Below are 18,658 nucleotides of genomic sequence, written 5' to 3'. Positions count from 1 at the left end.
TCGGGAAAACAGCATGGAGGGTCCTCAAAAATTTAAAACTAGAATTGCCCTTGTGATCCAGCAGTCAAAGTTCTAGATATTTACCCAAAAAAACCCCACAAAAATACTAATTCAGAGAGATACATGCACTCTGACGTCCATAGAGCATTACCTACATCAGCCAAACTATGTGAACAGCTCAAGTGTCCCTCAACTAATGAATGGATAAGGAAGATGTGGGAGATACATACATACACATACAAACATAAACACACATACGTGCGTGCACGCAATGGAATACGACTCAGCCATAAAAAAGAATGGAATCTTGGGATGCCTGGGTGGCTCAGTTGGTTGGACGACTGCCTTCGGCTCAGGTCATGATCCTGGAGTCCCGGGATCGAGTCCCGCATCGGGCTCCCAGCTCCGTGGGGGAGTCTGCTTCTCTCTCTGACCTTCTCCTCGTTCATGCTCTCTCTCCCTGTCTCTCTCTCAAGTAAATAAATAAAATCCTTAAAAAAAAAAATTAAAAAAAAAAAAAAAGAATGGAATCTTGCCATTTGCAATGACATGGATGGAGCTGGAGGTTATCATATTAAGCAAAAGAAGTCAGTCAGAGAAAGACAAATACCATATGATTTCACTCGTGGAATTAAAGAAACAAAACAAATGAGCAAAGGGAAAACGAGAGAGACAAATCAGGAAACAGACTTTTTTTAATTATTAACATATAATGTGTTATTAGCCCCAGGGGTGCAGGTCGTGAATCGCCAGGTTTACACACTTCACAGCACTCACCATAGCACATACCCTCCCCAATGTCCATAACCCAACCACCCTCTCCCTACCCCCCCAATCCCCGATAACCCTCAGTTTGTTTTGTGAAATTAAGAGTCTCTTATGGTTTGTCTCCCTCCCGATCCCATCTTGTTTCATTTTTTTCCTTCTCCACCTCCCAAGTCTCCCACTCTGCCTCTCAAATTCCTCATATCAGGAAATCATATGATAATTGTCTTTCTCTGATTGATTTATTTCGCTCAGCATAGTATTCCATTGTATATATATGCCACATCTTCTTTATCCACTCATCTGTTGATGGACACCTGGGCTCTTTCCATAGTTTGGTTATTGTGGTCATTGCTGCTATAAACATTCGGGTGCATGTGCCCCTTCAGATCCCTACATTTGTATCTTTAGGGTAAATACCCAGTGGTGTGATTGCTGGGTCATAGGGTAGCTCTATTTTCAACTTTTTGAGGAACCTCCATGCTGTTTTCCAGAGTGGCTGCACCAGCTTGCATTGCCACCAATAGTGTAGGAGGAGGTTCCCCTTTCTCCGCATCCTCGCCAGAGTCTGTTGAAGAAACAGACTCTTGAGTATAGAGAGTATGGTTACAAGGGGGGAGGAGGGTGTGGGATGGGTGAAATTAGGTGATGAGGGTTAAGGAGCACATTTGCTGTGATAAGCATCAGACATTGTATGGAAGTGTTGAGTCCCTGTATTGTACACCTGAAATTAATATTACACTGTATGTTAATTAACTGAAATTCAGATAAAAACAACAAAAAATTTTTTAAAAGCATTAGTTTCCCGATAAAGTTTCTTTTTAAAATGTATTAGCTTTATACAAAGTGTTTCATGATTTTTATTTCTTCTACATTTGTTGCTACATATCTTTTCTCAGTTGTAACTTTATTTGAATGTTTCTAGATTTGATATGCCAGTAATGTATGTGTTTTATATTTTTTTTCCCAAGAAATTTGCTCTTTTCTTTTTTATACACTGGTTACCATATGTATGTATATGTGTATTTTCCAATTAATTAAATCTGCCCTCACTCCAACTTTACTATATCTTATCCCATTATCTTTATGTCTAATTTCATTTCTAAATTTTTCTTTGAGTATTTTCTTTCCTGTTTTTCTACAATCTTTTAAAATACTGAAATTATTTTTAATGCTTTGAATTTACCTCTGAGGAAAGCTTGGATTAATCCCTACATGTTTGAGATATGTAATGTTCTTGTTATTTCCTTTAAAATTTATCTTGAATTTGTATTCTTTTTTCCATTGGCTTTATATTCTTTTTTGATCAGGAAGAGTGTTTTTCAGCTGCAGAGACATTTAGGGATTTCTGATTCAATACTAAATACTCTTAAGTCCTTGTTTCTTTGAATTTGGGTGGGAAAATACGGCCTCCTAGTATCAGCTGTAGAGAGTTAGTTGATGTTCTCTCTGTAATCTTGCATATATTCCTGTATTTATAAATGTTTCACAACTATTTGAGCGGTGTAGTGTTTGTTTGCTGCAGCATTCAGTATACAGCTGATGACTTAGTAATGGCAATTGTATTGCTTAAATTATCATTTTGAAAGTCCACATGGCCTAAAGCAAAGAGCAAATGTTGTGGAGTCAAGGTCAACCAGGTTTCAAGCCTGGGTTTTGTTACAGTCAGTGGAGCAATCTTGTATGGGTGACATTATCTGGACCTCCTTCCTGCCTAGGTGAATGGTGACACCTATCTCTACCTTTCAGTGTTGTTGAGAGAAACAAGTGAGTCAAATCTCTTAGCAATGTGCCTGGCCTGCAGTTGGTCAGAATGCATGGCAACTATTACTAAGTTTCATCTAACTCTTAACTGGTGGGCTATCAGGTAGTCTAAGCTCTCTCAGCTCAGGAAAATGTCTTCTTATGATACTTTTGAGTATTCTCCTGCTTTTCTTTCTTATGAAATTCAAGTCTCCAATTTCTGTCATTCATCTCTGTCATTTTCTCTTTCATCATTTCATTTCTCTCTTATTTCCCTCTATTTTTTGTTCTCTCTCTTTTTTATTATGTTATGTTAGTCACCGTACAGTACATCATGAGTTTTTGATGACCTGTTCCATGATTCATTGTTTGTAGAATACTCAGTGCTCCATGCAATACGTGCCTTCCTTAATAACCATCACTGGGCTCACCCATCCACCCCCTCCCTTCTAAACCCTCAGTTTGTTTCCCGGCATCCATAGTCTCTCATGGTTCATCTCCCCCTCCATCTCCCCTCCTTTATTTTTCCTTTTTTCTCCTAATGCCCTCCATGCTATTCCTTATGTTCCATATCCGAGATCCAAAAAGGACTTCTCAAACTCAGCTCCCTCTTTTATTAGAGTAAGTTAGGTCTGTACATTATTTGTACAGTTGTCTCTGCAATTGCCCCCCCTAATATATTTTCCAAATAACATTTATGTTTGCCTACATAAAATGAATACATTAGTATTCTATCTTTAAGTAACACAGAGGGGTATACTAATTAGTAATACATTAAGTAGAAAGTTGAAAATGTGCAGGTTTTGGCTTTCCCAGTACACAGAGACCTCTCTTGTCTGCCCTTTCTCATGTGTGCACCCTGCCCTTTCTTGTTTGTGTATCACACTATGTATAGGCATTATTCCACTATTGTATTTTAGACTTAATAACACACACCCCCCACAAACCTGGTAGTTAACAAGAAAGAACACAAGTAGATATGAATGGAGCATGTAACATTTTTTCAGGCCCCACAAATGTTCTTGAACATCCTTTGCTTTGTTCTCACTGTGGAGACCACTGTCCTAGATCTTATCAAATTGCTCTTTTTACTATTGCAGAATTTCCTTTTCAATGCCAGACACACACGTGTCGTGTGATTCCTTGTCTCTTTTCCCACCTGAACACACATTTCCGGGAGGACAGTGGTGAGGTCCTCTGAGTTCACACCCTTGACTTCCTTATTCTGCTGTGATCAGTTGATATTTTTCATTCTAATGTAAAGTGTCAATAAAAGTATCTTTCTATGTTTTCATTTTCCTGTATTATCTAATGTTGGTGAAAACTTTGTGCTTGGTGTTCTGCTCCCAGGGGACACTGGCTTTTCAGATGCTGGGTTGCTGGAAGCAGGCACGCTGCTCTGGGTTGTCTGGGCCTCAGTTCTGCTTTTACCAGTGGGGTGAGGATGGGATGATTCATGAACTAGGAGGGGTGCCGGGGCGGCTCATTTTTTTAAGCGTCTACCTGGGACCTGGGATCGAGCCCCACTCCGTGGGGAGTCTGCTTCTCCCTCTCCCTCTGCTCCTTCCCCCTGTTTAGCCTCTCTCTCTCTCTCTCTCTCTCAAATAAATAGATCTTTAAGAAAAGGAGCTTGATGGCTGTAAAATTCCATGAATAGAAGCAGGGAATGAAGGAACAGTGCTAGTCCCGTCAAAATGATGGCCATGGTGCTGCACAGAGTTAAGCATCTCAGATCTAGGAAGAGCTCCCTGTGTCACCAGCAGATGCAATATCTATGTTAGAAACTCTGAATCACGAGAACCCAGCATCTTTTCCTACTCCAGGTGGAAATTTTGATTTTGATAAATTTCTGTGACTTTGGCTCAATGGCTCAAGAACTTAAGAGTGCACAAAGGGGCTAACATGGTGGACTATCCTTGCAAGGTTAATTAACCCCTTTTTTTTAAGGTTAATTAACCCTTAAATAGCATCCAGGAAATTGGATCCAGGGAGGGATTCCATCATACCTAGAACGGATCAAGAGTGGCTCGCTGTGGTCAAACTGTTCCTATGTATGATATATTTTATGGCCAACACCTGCTTTCCTTCTGGGAGTCTGGAATGTTAGTACATGGCAGGCACAGAGGACCTACATGAGCAGTCCCCAGTAGAAACCTTGAACACTGGCACTCTAAGGTTTCCCAGTAGACAGGATTTCACACATGTTGTCACTACTCAATGCTGGGGGGGTTAATACAGATGTGTTGACTTTGCTGGGAGAGGATTCTGGAAGCTTCTTCCTGGTCTCCTCCAGACTTCACCCTGTGCATATTTCCTTCCTGATGATTGTGTTTTTATATTCTTTTGCCGTAAAAAAATCATAGTCAAGAGTAGAACTATATGCTGTCCTGGGAGTCCTCTTAACAAGAACTTGGGGGCAGGTCTTGAGATCTCCAGTATATATCACCCCTTCCAAACAGCTTGCTGCTCTTGAGTCCCTTCTGTGTAAAACTTCTGATGCTGTTGTCAGGTTTTGCTGCCACAACCCCAGGTTCAGTAAAGAGCCATACGATGTCCCTTTCTCACCAGTCACCCTACCTGGCCCTCTGGCATTTCACATCACTGGAGACTAACTACATGCCCCTTATTGAACATCTCCCTTGATTTCTTGGTCCCCTCTCCCTCTTTCTTGGTTCTGCTGTTAGACTCTTCCTTTCCAGCTCCCTTCTCCTCCTCCCTCTTATGTAGAATGTAAGATATCAGGAACCTACTCTTAGGTTTCCAACTTAAGCTCCCAAACACAGGAACAATACTGTAAGCGCCAAGATTCCTAAGAGCCCACTGTTCTTTATGCATTAGCTCAGGCTGCTAGAACAAAGTATCACAGACCAGAGGGCTTAAGGAACAGAAGCTGATTTCTCTCAGTTCTAGGATGATCGAGTTCAAGGTGGTTGGAGGGATGGGTTTCCAGTGGGAACTCTGTCCTTGGCTTGTAGACAGTCAACTGCCTTCCAGCTGTGTCTTCCTGTGGCCTTCCCCCTGTGCATGCTCTCCTGCTGCCTCTTCCTCTTCTTGTAAGGATACCCATCCCATTGGATCAGGGCCCACCTTTAGGCCCTCATTTAACCTTAGTTATCTCCTTAAAGGCCCTGTCTCCAAATACAGTCCTGTTGGGGGGTCAGGGCTGCACATACGAGTTTTGGGGGGTGGTACAGTTCAGTCCCTAACCCCTTATAAGAGGTTGGGTTTGAAGTATTAGGCAAAAGAATTTCATTGGAGAGAGTTGATGGTGGGTTCCGAGCATTAATTAACCTTCCTGGAGTAGGAGGAGGTGTTTCTCATTCAGTTTGAGCAAAAGATGTTTCCAGAGATCTGCTTCTAGAGATGGGCTTGTGTTTGCTGGAGTTTAAAGAATATAAGGGCTGGTGTTTGTGCCATGTATGAAAGACCCACAGGCCAGGGTTGGCTGGAGCTGCTGCCTGATTTGAGCAGCCAAGCAGAGACAGCTGGAGGGCATTGGAAAGAGTGCCTAATGCAGGGGCAAAGTGGCAGTCGGTTTGGGGTTACCTTGACGACCAATGAGAGCCAATAGCATCCTAGTGGAGAGAGAGACCACCAGAAAGCCCCGGGTCTTTATTTATCTATTTTTTTCTTATTATTTCACCCCATTGTGAGTGTTTCAGCTGGTTGTTCCTAATGCATGTTGTATAGTTCTGACCCCCCTCCCCCCGCAACAGCTTCCTGCCCTAGTTCAAGTGCACTCCTTTGACTTACATGGTAGTGGGAAGCAACAGCACACAGTCTCTAGCAGGTTAGCTTCCTGCACTTCCTGCTAAGTGGATCGTGATGTTTGGAAGCTTGAGGAGGAAGGATGAGGCCGGTAGAAGTGAACGGCACCCTTCCATGCTGCACTTGTTTGCTTGCTCGAGATTCCAGAAGCAACTTAACCAAGAGAGTTTTGCATTCAGTCGGCTATGGTCCGTGAAACGCGGCAGGTCAGGGAAGCTGCCCACCCTTGTCCCTGGGAGCATGAGAATCCAGAATGGCAGTCTGATGTCACTGTGCCAGGCCTGGACAGACCTTGTTTATTACAGTAATTCTTTTTAGTGGATGGGGTTTCAGAGGCCTGGAGGGCTGTATGTGAGAGGCCTGGGTCCTCTGGGAATTGACCATCCAAGGAGAATCACCAAGACCCCCAAAACACAGGCAGAATGGCCATTTGGGGGAAAAAATGGCTTTTAGGCAAGGGTCATTTGTATTAAAGCCCCTGAAGGCCATCTCACCCAATTTCCCACTAAATTCCTTCCTGAGTGGCCAGATAGGAAGACATATGGTACTCTCGAAGTCTGCAGACAAATGCGAGCCGATGCTGGGACTTAACGCCGGCATCTCTGATGCATAGGAGAGCTGGGACAACGCGGAGGCTAGTCTCATGGGTCCCAAGCTGAGTCTCTTGACTGGCGTATCTTAGCTGTGTGGACACGATCTAGTTACTTTTAACCCCTTCCTGCCTGCATTTTCTCATGGGGGAAGTGTGGAAGAGGAGAATCTGTTCATAACACTGGCACAGAACCAGACAAGATAAGTACGAAGCTCTGAGCTCAGAGTCTGGTATATTGCATGTCTTAAAGAAATCCTGCTTGGGACGCCTGGGTGGCTCAGTTGGTTAAGCAGCTGCCTTCCGCTCATTGAGGGTCATGATGCCAGTGTCCTGGGATTGAGTCCCACATCAGGCTCCTTGCTCAGCAGGGAGCCTGCTTCTTCCTCTGCCTCTGCCTGCCATTCTGTCTGCCTGTGCTCACTCTCTCCCCCTCTCTCCCTTTGATAGATAGATAAAATCTTAAAAAAAAAAAAAAAAAGTTCTGGACCTAAACTACTCATTTAAAAAAAAAAAAAAAAGAAAGAAAGAAAGAAATCCTGCTTACAGACGATGACTCTTTTAAATGGTTAAAAAAGACCTCTAATGGTTAACCTGAGGCCCGCCAGCTAGACCAGAGGGAGCAATTTGGATTTCACTTTGCCGCCATATCCTAGGCAGCCGAAACAGTCCAGGCCAGGCAATGCTGGGGTCAGGGGAAAGAGTGTCCCAGACAGAGTCCAACTGGGGCCCTGCTCCCCGAGAGGAGGCCCAGGTGTCTGCCCACAGTGTGTCCAAGTGCACACATAGAAATCCATTCCTGGGGTGGAATCCCAGCTCTGTTCCCTGTTGAGTTTCTGCAAGCTACAGAACCTCTCTGGGCCTCAGTTTTCCCATTGGGAAAATGGGCTGCTGGAAGCCTACAGTGAACTAGTGTACAGATGTTTCTGTAAGCAATGCCCACCACAGTGGGAGTGCTCAGTCAAAGGTAGGTATTTCGAACATCATCTGACTTTTTTAAGACCTTGCTTCTGCCTGGGGCTGGTTTTCATACCAGGGACTTAATGTAAAACCCCTCTCTGAGATTCTATTTGTCTCATTTCTCTGGGATGGATAGAGTGTGGGGGGGGCATGGGGGCCACATTTTTGGGAGCAGCATAGGTAGCTTATGGGGTGTTCCCAGTTCTCTTTGTCCATTAAACTAGGATCTGTTTTCTCATCTAAATCTGAATAGAAACTTGTACTACTGGTTGGACTGGGGTTGAGCTTTTCATCAGGATGAAGAGTCTGTATTTATAGAATATCTGTAGAAAATGTTCTACATACCCACATATCAGGAGCCAGAGCTGAGAAAATCCTAAGAGAGGTGTGGGGGCCCCCCTGGACTATTTCTGCAACTGTGGGCCTATAGGAATCTATCTCCCTTTGCTCCATAACAGGAGGGGGAAAAAACAAGGCAGGGGAATCATTTTTTTAAATTAACATATAATGTATTATTTGCCCCAGGGGTACAGGTCTGTGAATCATCAGGCTTACACATTTCACAGCACTCACATAGCACATACCTCCCCAATGGCCATAACTCCACCACCCTCTCCCTACCCCTTACCCCCCAGCAACCATCAGTTTGTTTCCTGAGATTAAGAGTCTCTCATGGTTTGTCTCCCTCCCGATCCCATCTTGTTTCATTTTTCCCCTCTCAATCCCCTGCCCTGCCGCTCAGATTCCTCATATCAGAGAGATCATATGATAATTGTCTTTCTCTGATTGACTTATTTCACTCAGCATAATACCGTCTAGTTCCATCAATGTCATTGCAAATGGCAAGATTTTGTTTCTCTTGATGGCTGCATAGTATTCCATTGTGTGTGTGTGTGTGTGTGTGTGTGTGTGTGTGTGTGTGTGTGTGTATATCACATCTTCTCTATCCATTCATCTGTTGATGGACATCTAGGCTCTTTCCATAGCTTGGTGATCGTGGACATTGCTGCTATAAACATTAGAGTTCATGTGCCCCTTCAGATCACTATATTTGTATCTTTAGGGTAAATACCCAGTAGTGTGATTGCTGGGTCCTAGGGTAGCTCTATTTTCAGCTTTTTGAGGAAACTCCATGCTGTTTTCCAGAGTGGATGCATCAGCTTGTGTTCCCACCAATAGTGTAGGAGGGTTCCCCTTTCTCTGGATACTCGCCAACACCTGTCGTTTCCTGAATTATTTTAGCCATTCTGATTGGTGTAAGGTGGTATCTCACTGTGGTTTTGATTTGTATTTTCTTGATGCCAAGTGATGTGGAGCAGTTTTTCATGGGTCTGTTGGCCATTTGGATGTCTTCTTTGCAGAAATGTCTGTTCATGTCTTCTGCCCATTTCTTGAGTGTATTATTTGTTCTTTGGGTGTTGAGTTTGGTAAGTTCTTTATAGATTTTGGATACTAGCCCTTTATCTCCTATGTCATTTGCAAATATCTTCTCCCATTCTGTTGGTGTCTTTTGGTTTAGTTGACTGTTTCCTTTGCTGTGCAAAAGCTTTTGATCTGGATGGAGTTCATTTTTGCCCCTACTTCCCTTGTCTTTGGTGTGTTTCTACGAAGAGTTTGCTGCCTGTCTTCTAAAGGATTTTGATGGATTCCTGCCTCACAGTGAGGTCTTTTATCCATTTTGATCTTTTGCTGTGTGTGGTGTAAGGAAATGGTCCAGATTCATTTTTCTGCATGTGGTTGTCCAATTTTCCCAGCACCATTTGTTGAAGAGACTGTCTTTTTTCCATTGGCCATTCTTTCCTGCCTTTTCGAAGATTATTTGACTATACAGTTAAGGATCCATTTCTGGGCTCTCTATTCTGTTCCATTGATCCATGTGTCTGTTTTTGTGCCAGTACCGTACTGTCTGGACGATTACAGCTTTGTAATAGAGCTTGAAGTCTGGAATTGTGATGCTGCCATCTTTGGTTTTCCTTTTCAACATTCCTCTGGCTATTCAGGGTTTTTTCTGGTTCCATATAAATTATTTGGATTATTTATTCCATTTCTTTGAAAAAAATGGGTGGTATTATGATTGTGTTAAATGTGTAGATTGCTTTAGGTAGCATAGACATTTTCACGGTATTTGTTCTTCTAATCCATGAGCATGGAATGTGTTTCCATTTCTTTGTGTTTTCCTCAATTTCTTTATGAGTACTTTATAGTTTTCTGAGTACAGATTCTTAGCCTTTTAGGTTAGGTTTATTCCTTGGTATCTTATGGTTTTAGGTGCAATTGTAAATGGGATGGACTCCTTAATTTCTCTTTCTTCTATCTTCCTCATGGTATATAGAAATGCAACTGATTCTCTGCATTGATTTTATATCCTGCCACTTTCCTGAATTCCTGCATGAGTTCTAGCAGTTTTGGAGTGTAGGCTTTTGGATTTTCAACATAAAGTATCATATCATCTGCAAAGAGTTAGGAGTTTGACTTCTTTGCCAATTCAGATGCCTTTTATTTCTTTTTGTTGTCTCATTGCTGATTCTAGGACTTCTAGTACTATGTTGGATAGCAGTGGTGATAGTGGACAGCCATGCCCTGTTCCTGACCTTAGTTGGAGAGCTCTCAGTTTTTCTCCATTGAGAATGATATTTGCGGTGGGTTTTTCATAGATGGCTTTGATGATGTTGAGGTATGTGCCCTCTATCCCTATAGTTTAAAGAGTTTTGATCAGGAAAGGATGCTGTACTTTGTCAGATGCTTTTTCAGCATCTATTGAGAGTATCACATGGTTCTTGTTCTTTCTTTCATTAATGTATCATATCACATTGATTGATTTGTGGATGTTGAACCAACCTTGCAACCCTGGAATAAATCCCACTTGGTCGTGGTGAATAAGCCTTTTAATGTACTGTTGGATCCTATTGGCTAGTATTATGGTGAGAATTTTTGCATCTGTGTTCATCAAGGATATTGGTCTGCAATTCTCCTTTTTGATGAGGTCTTTGGTTTTGGGGTCATGGTAATGCTGGCCTCATAAAATGAGTTTGGCAGTTTTCCTTCCATTTTTATTTTTTGGAACAGTTTCAGGAGAACAGGTATTTGGTCTCCTTTAAATGTTTGGTAGAATTCCCCTGGGAAGCCGTCTGACCCTGGGCTCTTGTTTTTTGGGAGATTTTTGGTGACTACGTCAATGTCCTTACTAGTTATGGGTCTGTTCAGGTTTTCTATTTCTTCGTGGTTCAGTTGTGGTCATTTATAGGTCTCTAGGAATGCATCCATTTCTTCCAGATTGTCAAATTTGCTGGTATATAGTTGCTCATAATATGTTCTTGTAATTGTTTGTATTTCTTTGGTGTTGGTTGTGATTGCTCCTCTTTCATTCACGATTTTATTCATGTGGGTCCTTTCTCTTTTCTTTTTGAGAAGTCTGGCCAGGGGTTTATCAATCTGATTAATTCTTTAAAAGAACCAGCTCTCAGTATTGTTGATTTGTCCTACTGTTCTTTTGGTTTATATTTCATTGATTTCTGCTCTGATCTTTATGATTTCTCTTCTCTTGCTGGATTTAGGCTTTCTTCATTGTTCTTTCTCCAGCTCCTTTGGGTATAGCATTAGGTTGCGTACTTGAGACCTTTCTTGTTTCTTGAGAAAGGCTTGTACTGCTATGTACTTTCCTTTCAGGACCACCTTTGTCTCACAGATTTTGAACAGTTGTGTTTTCATTTTCATTTATTTCCATGAATTTTTAAAAATTTTCTTCAATTTCTTGGTTGACCCATTCATTCTTTAGTAGGATGCTCTTTAGCCTCCATGTATTTGGGTTCCAACTTTCCTCTTGTGATTGAGTTCTAGCTTCAGAGCACTGTGGTCTGAAAATATGCAGGGAATGATCCCAATCTTTTGGTGCCAGTTGAGACCTGATTTGTGACCCAGAATGTGATCTATTCTGGAGAATGTTCCATGTGCATTAGAGAAGAATGTGTATTCTGTTGCTTTGGGATGGAATGTTCTGAATAGATCTGTGATGTCCATCTGGCTCAGTATGTCATTTAAAGCCTTTATTTCCTTGTTGATCTTTTGCTTATATGATCGATTTCGGTGAGGGGGGTGTTAAAGTCCCCTGCTATTATTGTATTATTGTTGATATGTTTCTTTGATTTTGTTATTAATTGGTTTATGTAGTCGGCTGTTCCCATGTTAGGGGCGTAGGTATTTAAAATTGTTAGATCTTCTTGTTGGACAGACCCTTTGAGTATGATATAGTGTCCTTCCTCATCTTAATAGTCTTTGGCTTAAAATCTAATTTATCTGATACAAGGATTACCATCCCAGCTTTCTTTTGACGTCCATTTGCATGGTAGACTGTTTTCCACCCCCGGATTGCCACCCCAGCTTTCTTTTGACATCCATTTGCATGGTAGACTGTTTTCCACCCCCTCACTTTAAATCTGGAGGTGTCTTTGGGTCTAAAATGAGTTTCATGCAGATGGCATATCAATGGGTCTTGTTTTTTTTTAATCCATTCTGATACCCTGTGTCTTATGATTGCGGCATTTAGCCCATTTGCATTCAGGGTAACTACTGAATGATATGAATTTGGTGCCATTGTATTTCCTGTAAGGAGACTGTTACTGTATATTGTCTCTGTTCCTTTCCAGTCTGTGTTACATCTAGGCTCTCTCTTTGTTTAGAGGACCCCTTTCAATATTTCCTGTAGGGTTAGTTTGATGTTTGCAAATTCTTTTAGTTTTTGTTTGTCCTGGAACCTTTTTTTATTTCTTTCCCTTCTATTTTCAGTGACATCCTGGCTGGATATAGTATTCTTTGCTGCATATTTTTCTCATTTAGTGCTCTGAATATATTGTGCCAGTCCTTTTTGGTCTGCCAGGTCTCTGTGGATAGGTTTACTGGCAATCTAATATTTCTCCCATTGTAGATTATAGACCTCTTGCCCCCAGCTGCTTTCAGGATTTTCTCTTTGTCACTAAGACTTGTAAGTTTTACTATTAGATGACAGGGTATGGACCTATTTCTATTGATTTTGATGGAGGTTCTCTGTGCCTCTTGGATTTTGATAATTGTTTCGTTCACCAAATTAGGGAAATTTTCTACTATAATTTGCCCTCCTTTCTCTTCTTCTTTTGGGATCCCAGTTATTCTAATATTGTTTCATCTTAAGGTATCACTTACCTCTCAAATTCCCTTCATGGTCCGGTAGTTGTTTGTCTCTCTTGCTCAGCTTCTTTATTCTTCACATTTGGTCTTCTATATCACTAATTCTCTCTTCTGTCTCATCTATCTTAGCAGTAAGAGCGTCCATTTTTGATTGCACCTCACTAATAGCTTTTTTGATTTCAACTTGGTTAGATTTTAGTTCTTTTATTTCTCCAGAAAGGGATTCTCTAATATCTTCCATGCTTTTTATGACCCCAGCTAGCACCTTGATAATCATCATTCTGAACTCTGGTTCTGACATATTACCAGTGTCCGTAGTGATTAGGTCCCTAGGCTTTGGTACTGCCTCTTGTTCTTTTATTTATTTATTTATTTTGAGATGACTTTTTCTGCCTTTTCATTTTATCCAGATAAAAATAGATGAGTGAGAGAACAAAATACTTAAAGGGTAGCAGCCAACCCAGAAAAATGTATACTAATCAAATCAAAAGAGACCTGAAACCAGGGGGAGAAGAAAGGGGGGAAAACAGAAAAGAAAATATTGGATTGGTGAATAGAACAGAGCCACAGACTTAATTTTTTTTGGGGGGGGGAGGGTATTTTGGTCTGTTAGAAGAAACTACCTCTGAAAATTTTAAAGAAAGAAAAACTTATATAAATACACAAAAATAAGGATAAATACGATGAAGGGATGGAATATGACTGTAAAGATGAAAATGAAAAAGGATTATAAAAAAGGAATTGAAAAAAGAAGGAATGTGATCAGGCTGGAGACTAGAACAAAACCATGTACTAGATTTAGGGTATATTTTGATCTATTAGAAGAAATTGTATCCCAAATTAAAAAAAAAATCTTACATATATACAAAAATAAGGTTAAATACAGTAAAGGGATAGAATATGACTATAACTATGAAAATTTAAAAAGATTTTTAAAAAGATAAAATAGAAAAAGGTTAAAATAGGAAAGAAGAGAAATTCTTAAAAATAGAGTAAGAAAAAGAATTTTAAAAATTTAACTTAGACTAAAGAATCATGGGGGGAAAAGCCATGAATTCTGTGTTGTTTTCCCCTAGCTCTGGATTCTCCCAATTCTCACTGATCGGTAAACGTGGTCTTGGCTCGGGGTTTTTGCTGATCTTCTTGGGGAGGGGCCTGTTGCAGGGATTCTCAAAAATATTTGCGGGAGGCGGAATTGCACCGGCCGTGCCAGGGGCGGGGCTAAGTCGTCGGCTCCGGTTCGCGCTGGAGCTTTTGTTCCCTGAGCGCTTTCCGTAGAGCGGGGCAGGAGGATAAAGATGGCGGCCGCCCAGGTTCTCCCAGTGGAACCCGAGAGCTCGGCCGCTCCTCAGCCCCGGAGAGAAGCCGTCGGTCCCTCCCGGCTCCGGTCCCCGCGGCTCCGAGCTCCCGGCCTGGGACCGCGGCTCCGTCCCCGCCGCCCGTCCGGAGTCCGCACACCCGCCGCTCCCGCGCTCCCCGGAGGAGGACGGTGAGTGTCCCCGCGCCCCGCCGCCCGCAGACCCCGTCCTCCCGGGACCCCGGACCGAGACCGCGCTGTCCCCCGAGGGCCCGCCCCGCCCCGGCCGCGACGCCCCCGCGGAGCCGCGTCTACGCGGTCGGACTCTGGGCCCCGCCCCGCCGGCCGGGAGCCGCCCCTGCCCCGCGGCCGGTCCTCCCGCACGTGGCCGGTCCCGCCTCCCGGCGCGGGTCGCTTTGCTGCCCCGGAGCCGCGGCTCTGGTTCTGTCCGGGCTCCGGGTGGGCTCGTCGGGGCCGGGTCGGTCGGGTGAGCGCGGCTGTCCCCGACGCGATGTGCGCTCCGGGTCGTCGTGGTCCCCCGCACCGAGACCGTCGCGGAAGGGAGAAGCTCCTGCCCCTGGGGTCGAGCCTGGACGCGGATCGCGCATAAGGACGATCGGTGTTTCGTCTCGACGGGCTCCGGGTGGGCTGTCGGGGCGCGGGGCGGTCTGGCGACCAGCCAGCTGAGCTCCTGCGACCTGAGGGGGTTTCGGTCTCCCCCTCCGCCTCCGCACTGGCCCCTCGTCCCTTTCTCGGGGACCGCGTTTTGTTGACAAACCCGTCGGAAGCTCCCGAGCCCTCGGAAACCGCGAGCGGCAGGTCCTGCCGGCAGCCGAGCCTGGGCCGAGCCGCCCGCGCTCGCCCCGGCCGCAGCGGGCTTTCCCGATCGGGCCCTGCGCGCTCTGGCCCGGAACGTCCTCGCCGGCCGAGCCTGTGAGCAGGGAGCGGGCTGCTCCCCGCACGGGCCCTCCTTGCTGCGCGTCCGCTGTCGCTTCTTGGCCCACCTGTGAGCCGTCCCCAGTGCCTCCGGCAGCAGCTCCCTGTGGACCCTCGGGACCGCGGTGCTCCTGGGGGAGGCTTCCGAGACGCGGTGGCCTCCCTCCTCCTCCCGGGAAGGTGGCCCGTTCAGAGTCAGTCCCGTGTCCCGGCTGTGACCGTGGTGCGGCCCGCTGGGTCGGTTTCAGTTACGGTCTCGTTGGGACCTCGTAGAACGAGATCCAGGCCCTCGAGCTGCCTCACCCTTGTGAGCTGTTGGACGTCGCCATGGGTGACATCGGGATGATGCCCTCTGCTTTACAGAGCAACATTCCAGGCAGAGCGCTAGCGAAGGGCACCCACAGTGTTTGGGCATGGTCCTGCCCACTGTTTCTGCACCCCCGTCCGCCGCCGCCTCTTTCGGAGCTGCCTCAGCACCGGGAGCCTGCTCAGACGTTGGTCTCCCGAGCTGCCCGGCGCTGTGAAATGTTAGTAGCACAGATGTTCCGTAGTCTGCTTGTGTCCTGTGGCCCGACGGAGAGCCACGGACCATTGTGATATCTAAGATCGTCTGTCCCCCAGGAATCCGTTTTCACCCGATTGAGAGAATGTGTATTCTAGGCTGAGAGCGCTGGCCATCTAGCTCCAGATGAGCCGGGCTGATGTGGGGTGAGCCGAGGGTCAGTGCCAGTGTTTACCAAGCGTGTGTCTGTCTGAGCCTCGGAGCCCCTTGGAGCTAGCTCACTGTGAACACCAGGAAGACGGGGCCTTCTCCTTTTCCTACACCTTCCAATTTCCCACTTTCACAGAGACTGGATGACTGCAGCACGTCACAGCATCTTAAATACTGTCCATTGGTATCTGGGGAGGGTCCCGGGAAGGCACAAGAGAGCCCATCTCTTCCCTGTATCTCTATGAACATTGAGCAGCATTCTTTCTAGAAGTATTTGTTAATTTGAGAGGAAGGATGGTACCTCACTTTTGCGTGATTAGCTTTCTCATGATGACCAGAGAATGGGATTTAATAAATTAATATTTGAAGGTGGAATTTAATTCGTTAATTTATTTATTTTCAGGGTGAACTTTTAGATCCTCTCTCCTTTTGAATGGTGAGGGGTAAACCAGTGACCTTCAGTAGCCCAGTGATGGCCGAACCCATTTGGTGCTAGATCTTTCCTTTCCCACTGATTTGTCACTCCTCCCTTACCCCCTCAGGTTTTTTTTTCATCTATACTGCAACATGTTTCTGGACTTCGTTTTCTAAATTATTGGCATCTTGATGATGACATCTGCTCAGCTTTTTGAAGTAGGTTTGGAATGAGGGCTGTTTGAAGGCGGTTGCCCTCTGGGAGTTGATCGATGTGTGTACACTTTGGCAAACCTGTGTGCAGACACCTGGGCTGTCTGCACCAGCTGGGCCAACATGTGGTGCGCTCTTGGTGGAGACGCCCTCTTGAGCAGTTCTAAGGGCGCAGAATGCCACACTGATGAGTCATGGAGGCTTGGACAGTACCCTGAAGGTCTGTTTTCATCTGAGTTGGCTCAAGTTCACCTTTTAGTGTCAGATCTAAGGTAGATCCGACACTAAACTTTCATCTAGTGTCAGATGAAAGATGCAGAGTTGAGCAAAGGGAAAACAAGCAAGGGGTATCATTCATTCATTCTGTAAGTACGTGCTGAGTGCCCGCCATTGTGGGCGATGTACAAAGAAGTTTCAGACTGGGTCCCCGAATTTGCAGAGCTCACAGTGCAGGTGTGGAAAAGGCATGCAGACCGGTGGCTGAGTTACAGGCTGATAAGTTCTATGACAGACACACGTGAGGGTACAGGGAGAGACCATGCTGGCTAGTGAGAGGAGGGTCAGAAAAACCGAAAAGAGAGCACAATATTCAAGTTCCATCTTAGAGAACGAGATGGTGTTCATCAGGTCGACAAGTGGGGAAGGCATCCTGGGTGGATGTACGGGGCATGGGGTTTGGCAGTAGCAGGGCATTTTGTTCAGAGGCGGGGAGCAAAAGACAGTGAAGGACAAAGTGGGACTCGAATGCCATCTTGAAGTGGTTTCCTTATGTCAAAGACGCCGTGGACATTTATAAAACATCATCAGCTATGCTTTTGGGGAGGCAAACTTCTGTGTGGGAGAGAGAGTGAAGGTGAGAGCATGAGAGCAGGCAGCCACTCCGCTAGTGTTGTAGTTATCAGTAGGTACATTAATCCTTGCAGACGTTTTCCCACCGCAGTCTTCTAGAAGGGCCTGGAGATTGAATTGACCAGAGGGGTAGAGCGGGCACAGGCATGGAAGAGGTGAAGGACTTGGTGTCTCAGTGTGTGTGTGACAGGAGGAAGGAAGAACGGGGGAAAGCTGTACTTTCTGTCACACGTACTGCGAGGTGTTTGTGTCCATCATGTGTACTGCTAGGCGGTTTGTGTCCCAAAGGTATAGCAGGTGTGAGGGGTGGCCATTTAAGTGGGGAGTGAGTGCTGGCTGGGCATTTAGATATGGAAATACTGGAAAATAACTCCAAATGTGTGGTATTAGATGTACTGATATTGCCAGTATCTTGTGTTCCCAGTGGTATTTAAGAATGTGGGGCAATTTTCTCTGATGCCACCAGCTCTTCACCCATTGAGGTCATGGGAAAAAGAAAAGCGTGGTGATGTTTATTTCATTGGGTGCAGCAGGTCCATTTCAACAGCATTTCAACTCACATTGGTATTTTCTTCTTCCAGGGGATGGCCAGGTGGACTTCGATGAATTCATGACAATTCTTGGCCCCAAACTGGTGTCTTCAGAAGGTCGCGATGGTTTTCTTGGAAACACAATAGATAGCATATTCTGGCAGGTGAGTACAATTTTTTTTTAAATTAAATTTGGCAGTAGACATATGCCTGGGACTAACTTTTGACTCTGAATTCTTGAGCTTCTGTTTAGCATGTGACCATCTCTTCTGGGCTAGAGTGACATACGTTCCTTGAACCGGAAGTCTAAGTGGAGGTCCATACTAGATTCTCCGAACAAAGTATCAAAACCATACTCATTTGAAGTTTGGATGAGCAGCCTGTCTCCCTAATTTTTCTTTATACCAGAAATAGTTTTACATTTGGGGGAATTGATATTCCTCCCCTTCTGAGTCACAAATGTTTCTTTCTTGGGGATCCTTAGAAAGTATGCCATTGGTATCGCCTGAGTCCTGTTCTATCCCTGGTTCCAAGACATCCTTTTGCTGAGAGGATGGCCGGGTTGTCTCATGTGTTTAGATGCTTTCGATACCCTAGTCCTTAATAGAACAGAATGGTTTTACCTAAGAATTTGTGTTTGATGTTTCTCAATTTCCTCCTATTTCTGTCTTGTAAAATCTCTTGGGACATTTCAAATATCTACGTTCAAATTATTAAGGTGC

At 44.6% G+C, this 18,658-nt stretch overlaps 1 protein-coding gene across 5 annotated transcripts in view; it reads left to right on the top strand.

Moving 5' to 3' along the window:
- CALN1 (calneuron 1) overlaps positions 1–18,658 on the top strand; it is a 486,412-nt gene that overhangs the window by 297,157 nt on the left and 170,597 nt on the right. For all 5 annotated transcript variants that reach the window (XM_059414742.1, XM_059414746.1, XM_059414744.1 and 2 more), the window contains one exon: positions 17,988–18,100. In XM_059414742.1, coding sequence (XP_059270725.1) covers positions 17,988–18,100 — 113 coding nt within the window. The remainder of the gene's footprint in view (positions 1–17,987; positions 18,101–18,658) is intronic.

This window comes from Mustela nigripes, chromosome 11, assembly GCF_022355385.1.
Source record: "Mustela nigripes isolate SB6536 chromosome 11, MUSNIG.SB6536, whole genome shotgun sequence".
NCBI classification, from domain to species: domain Eukaryota; kingdom Metazoa; phylum Chordata; class Mammalia; order Carnivora; family Mustelidae; genus Mustela; species Mustela nigripes.
The sequence above is the reverse complement of the archived record's forward strand: the minus strand, read 5'-3'. Positions and strand labels throughout refer to the sequence as shown.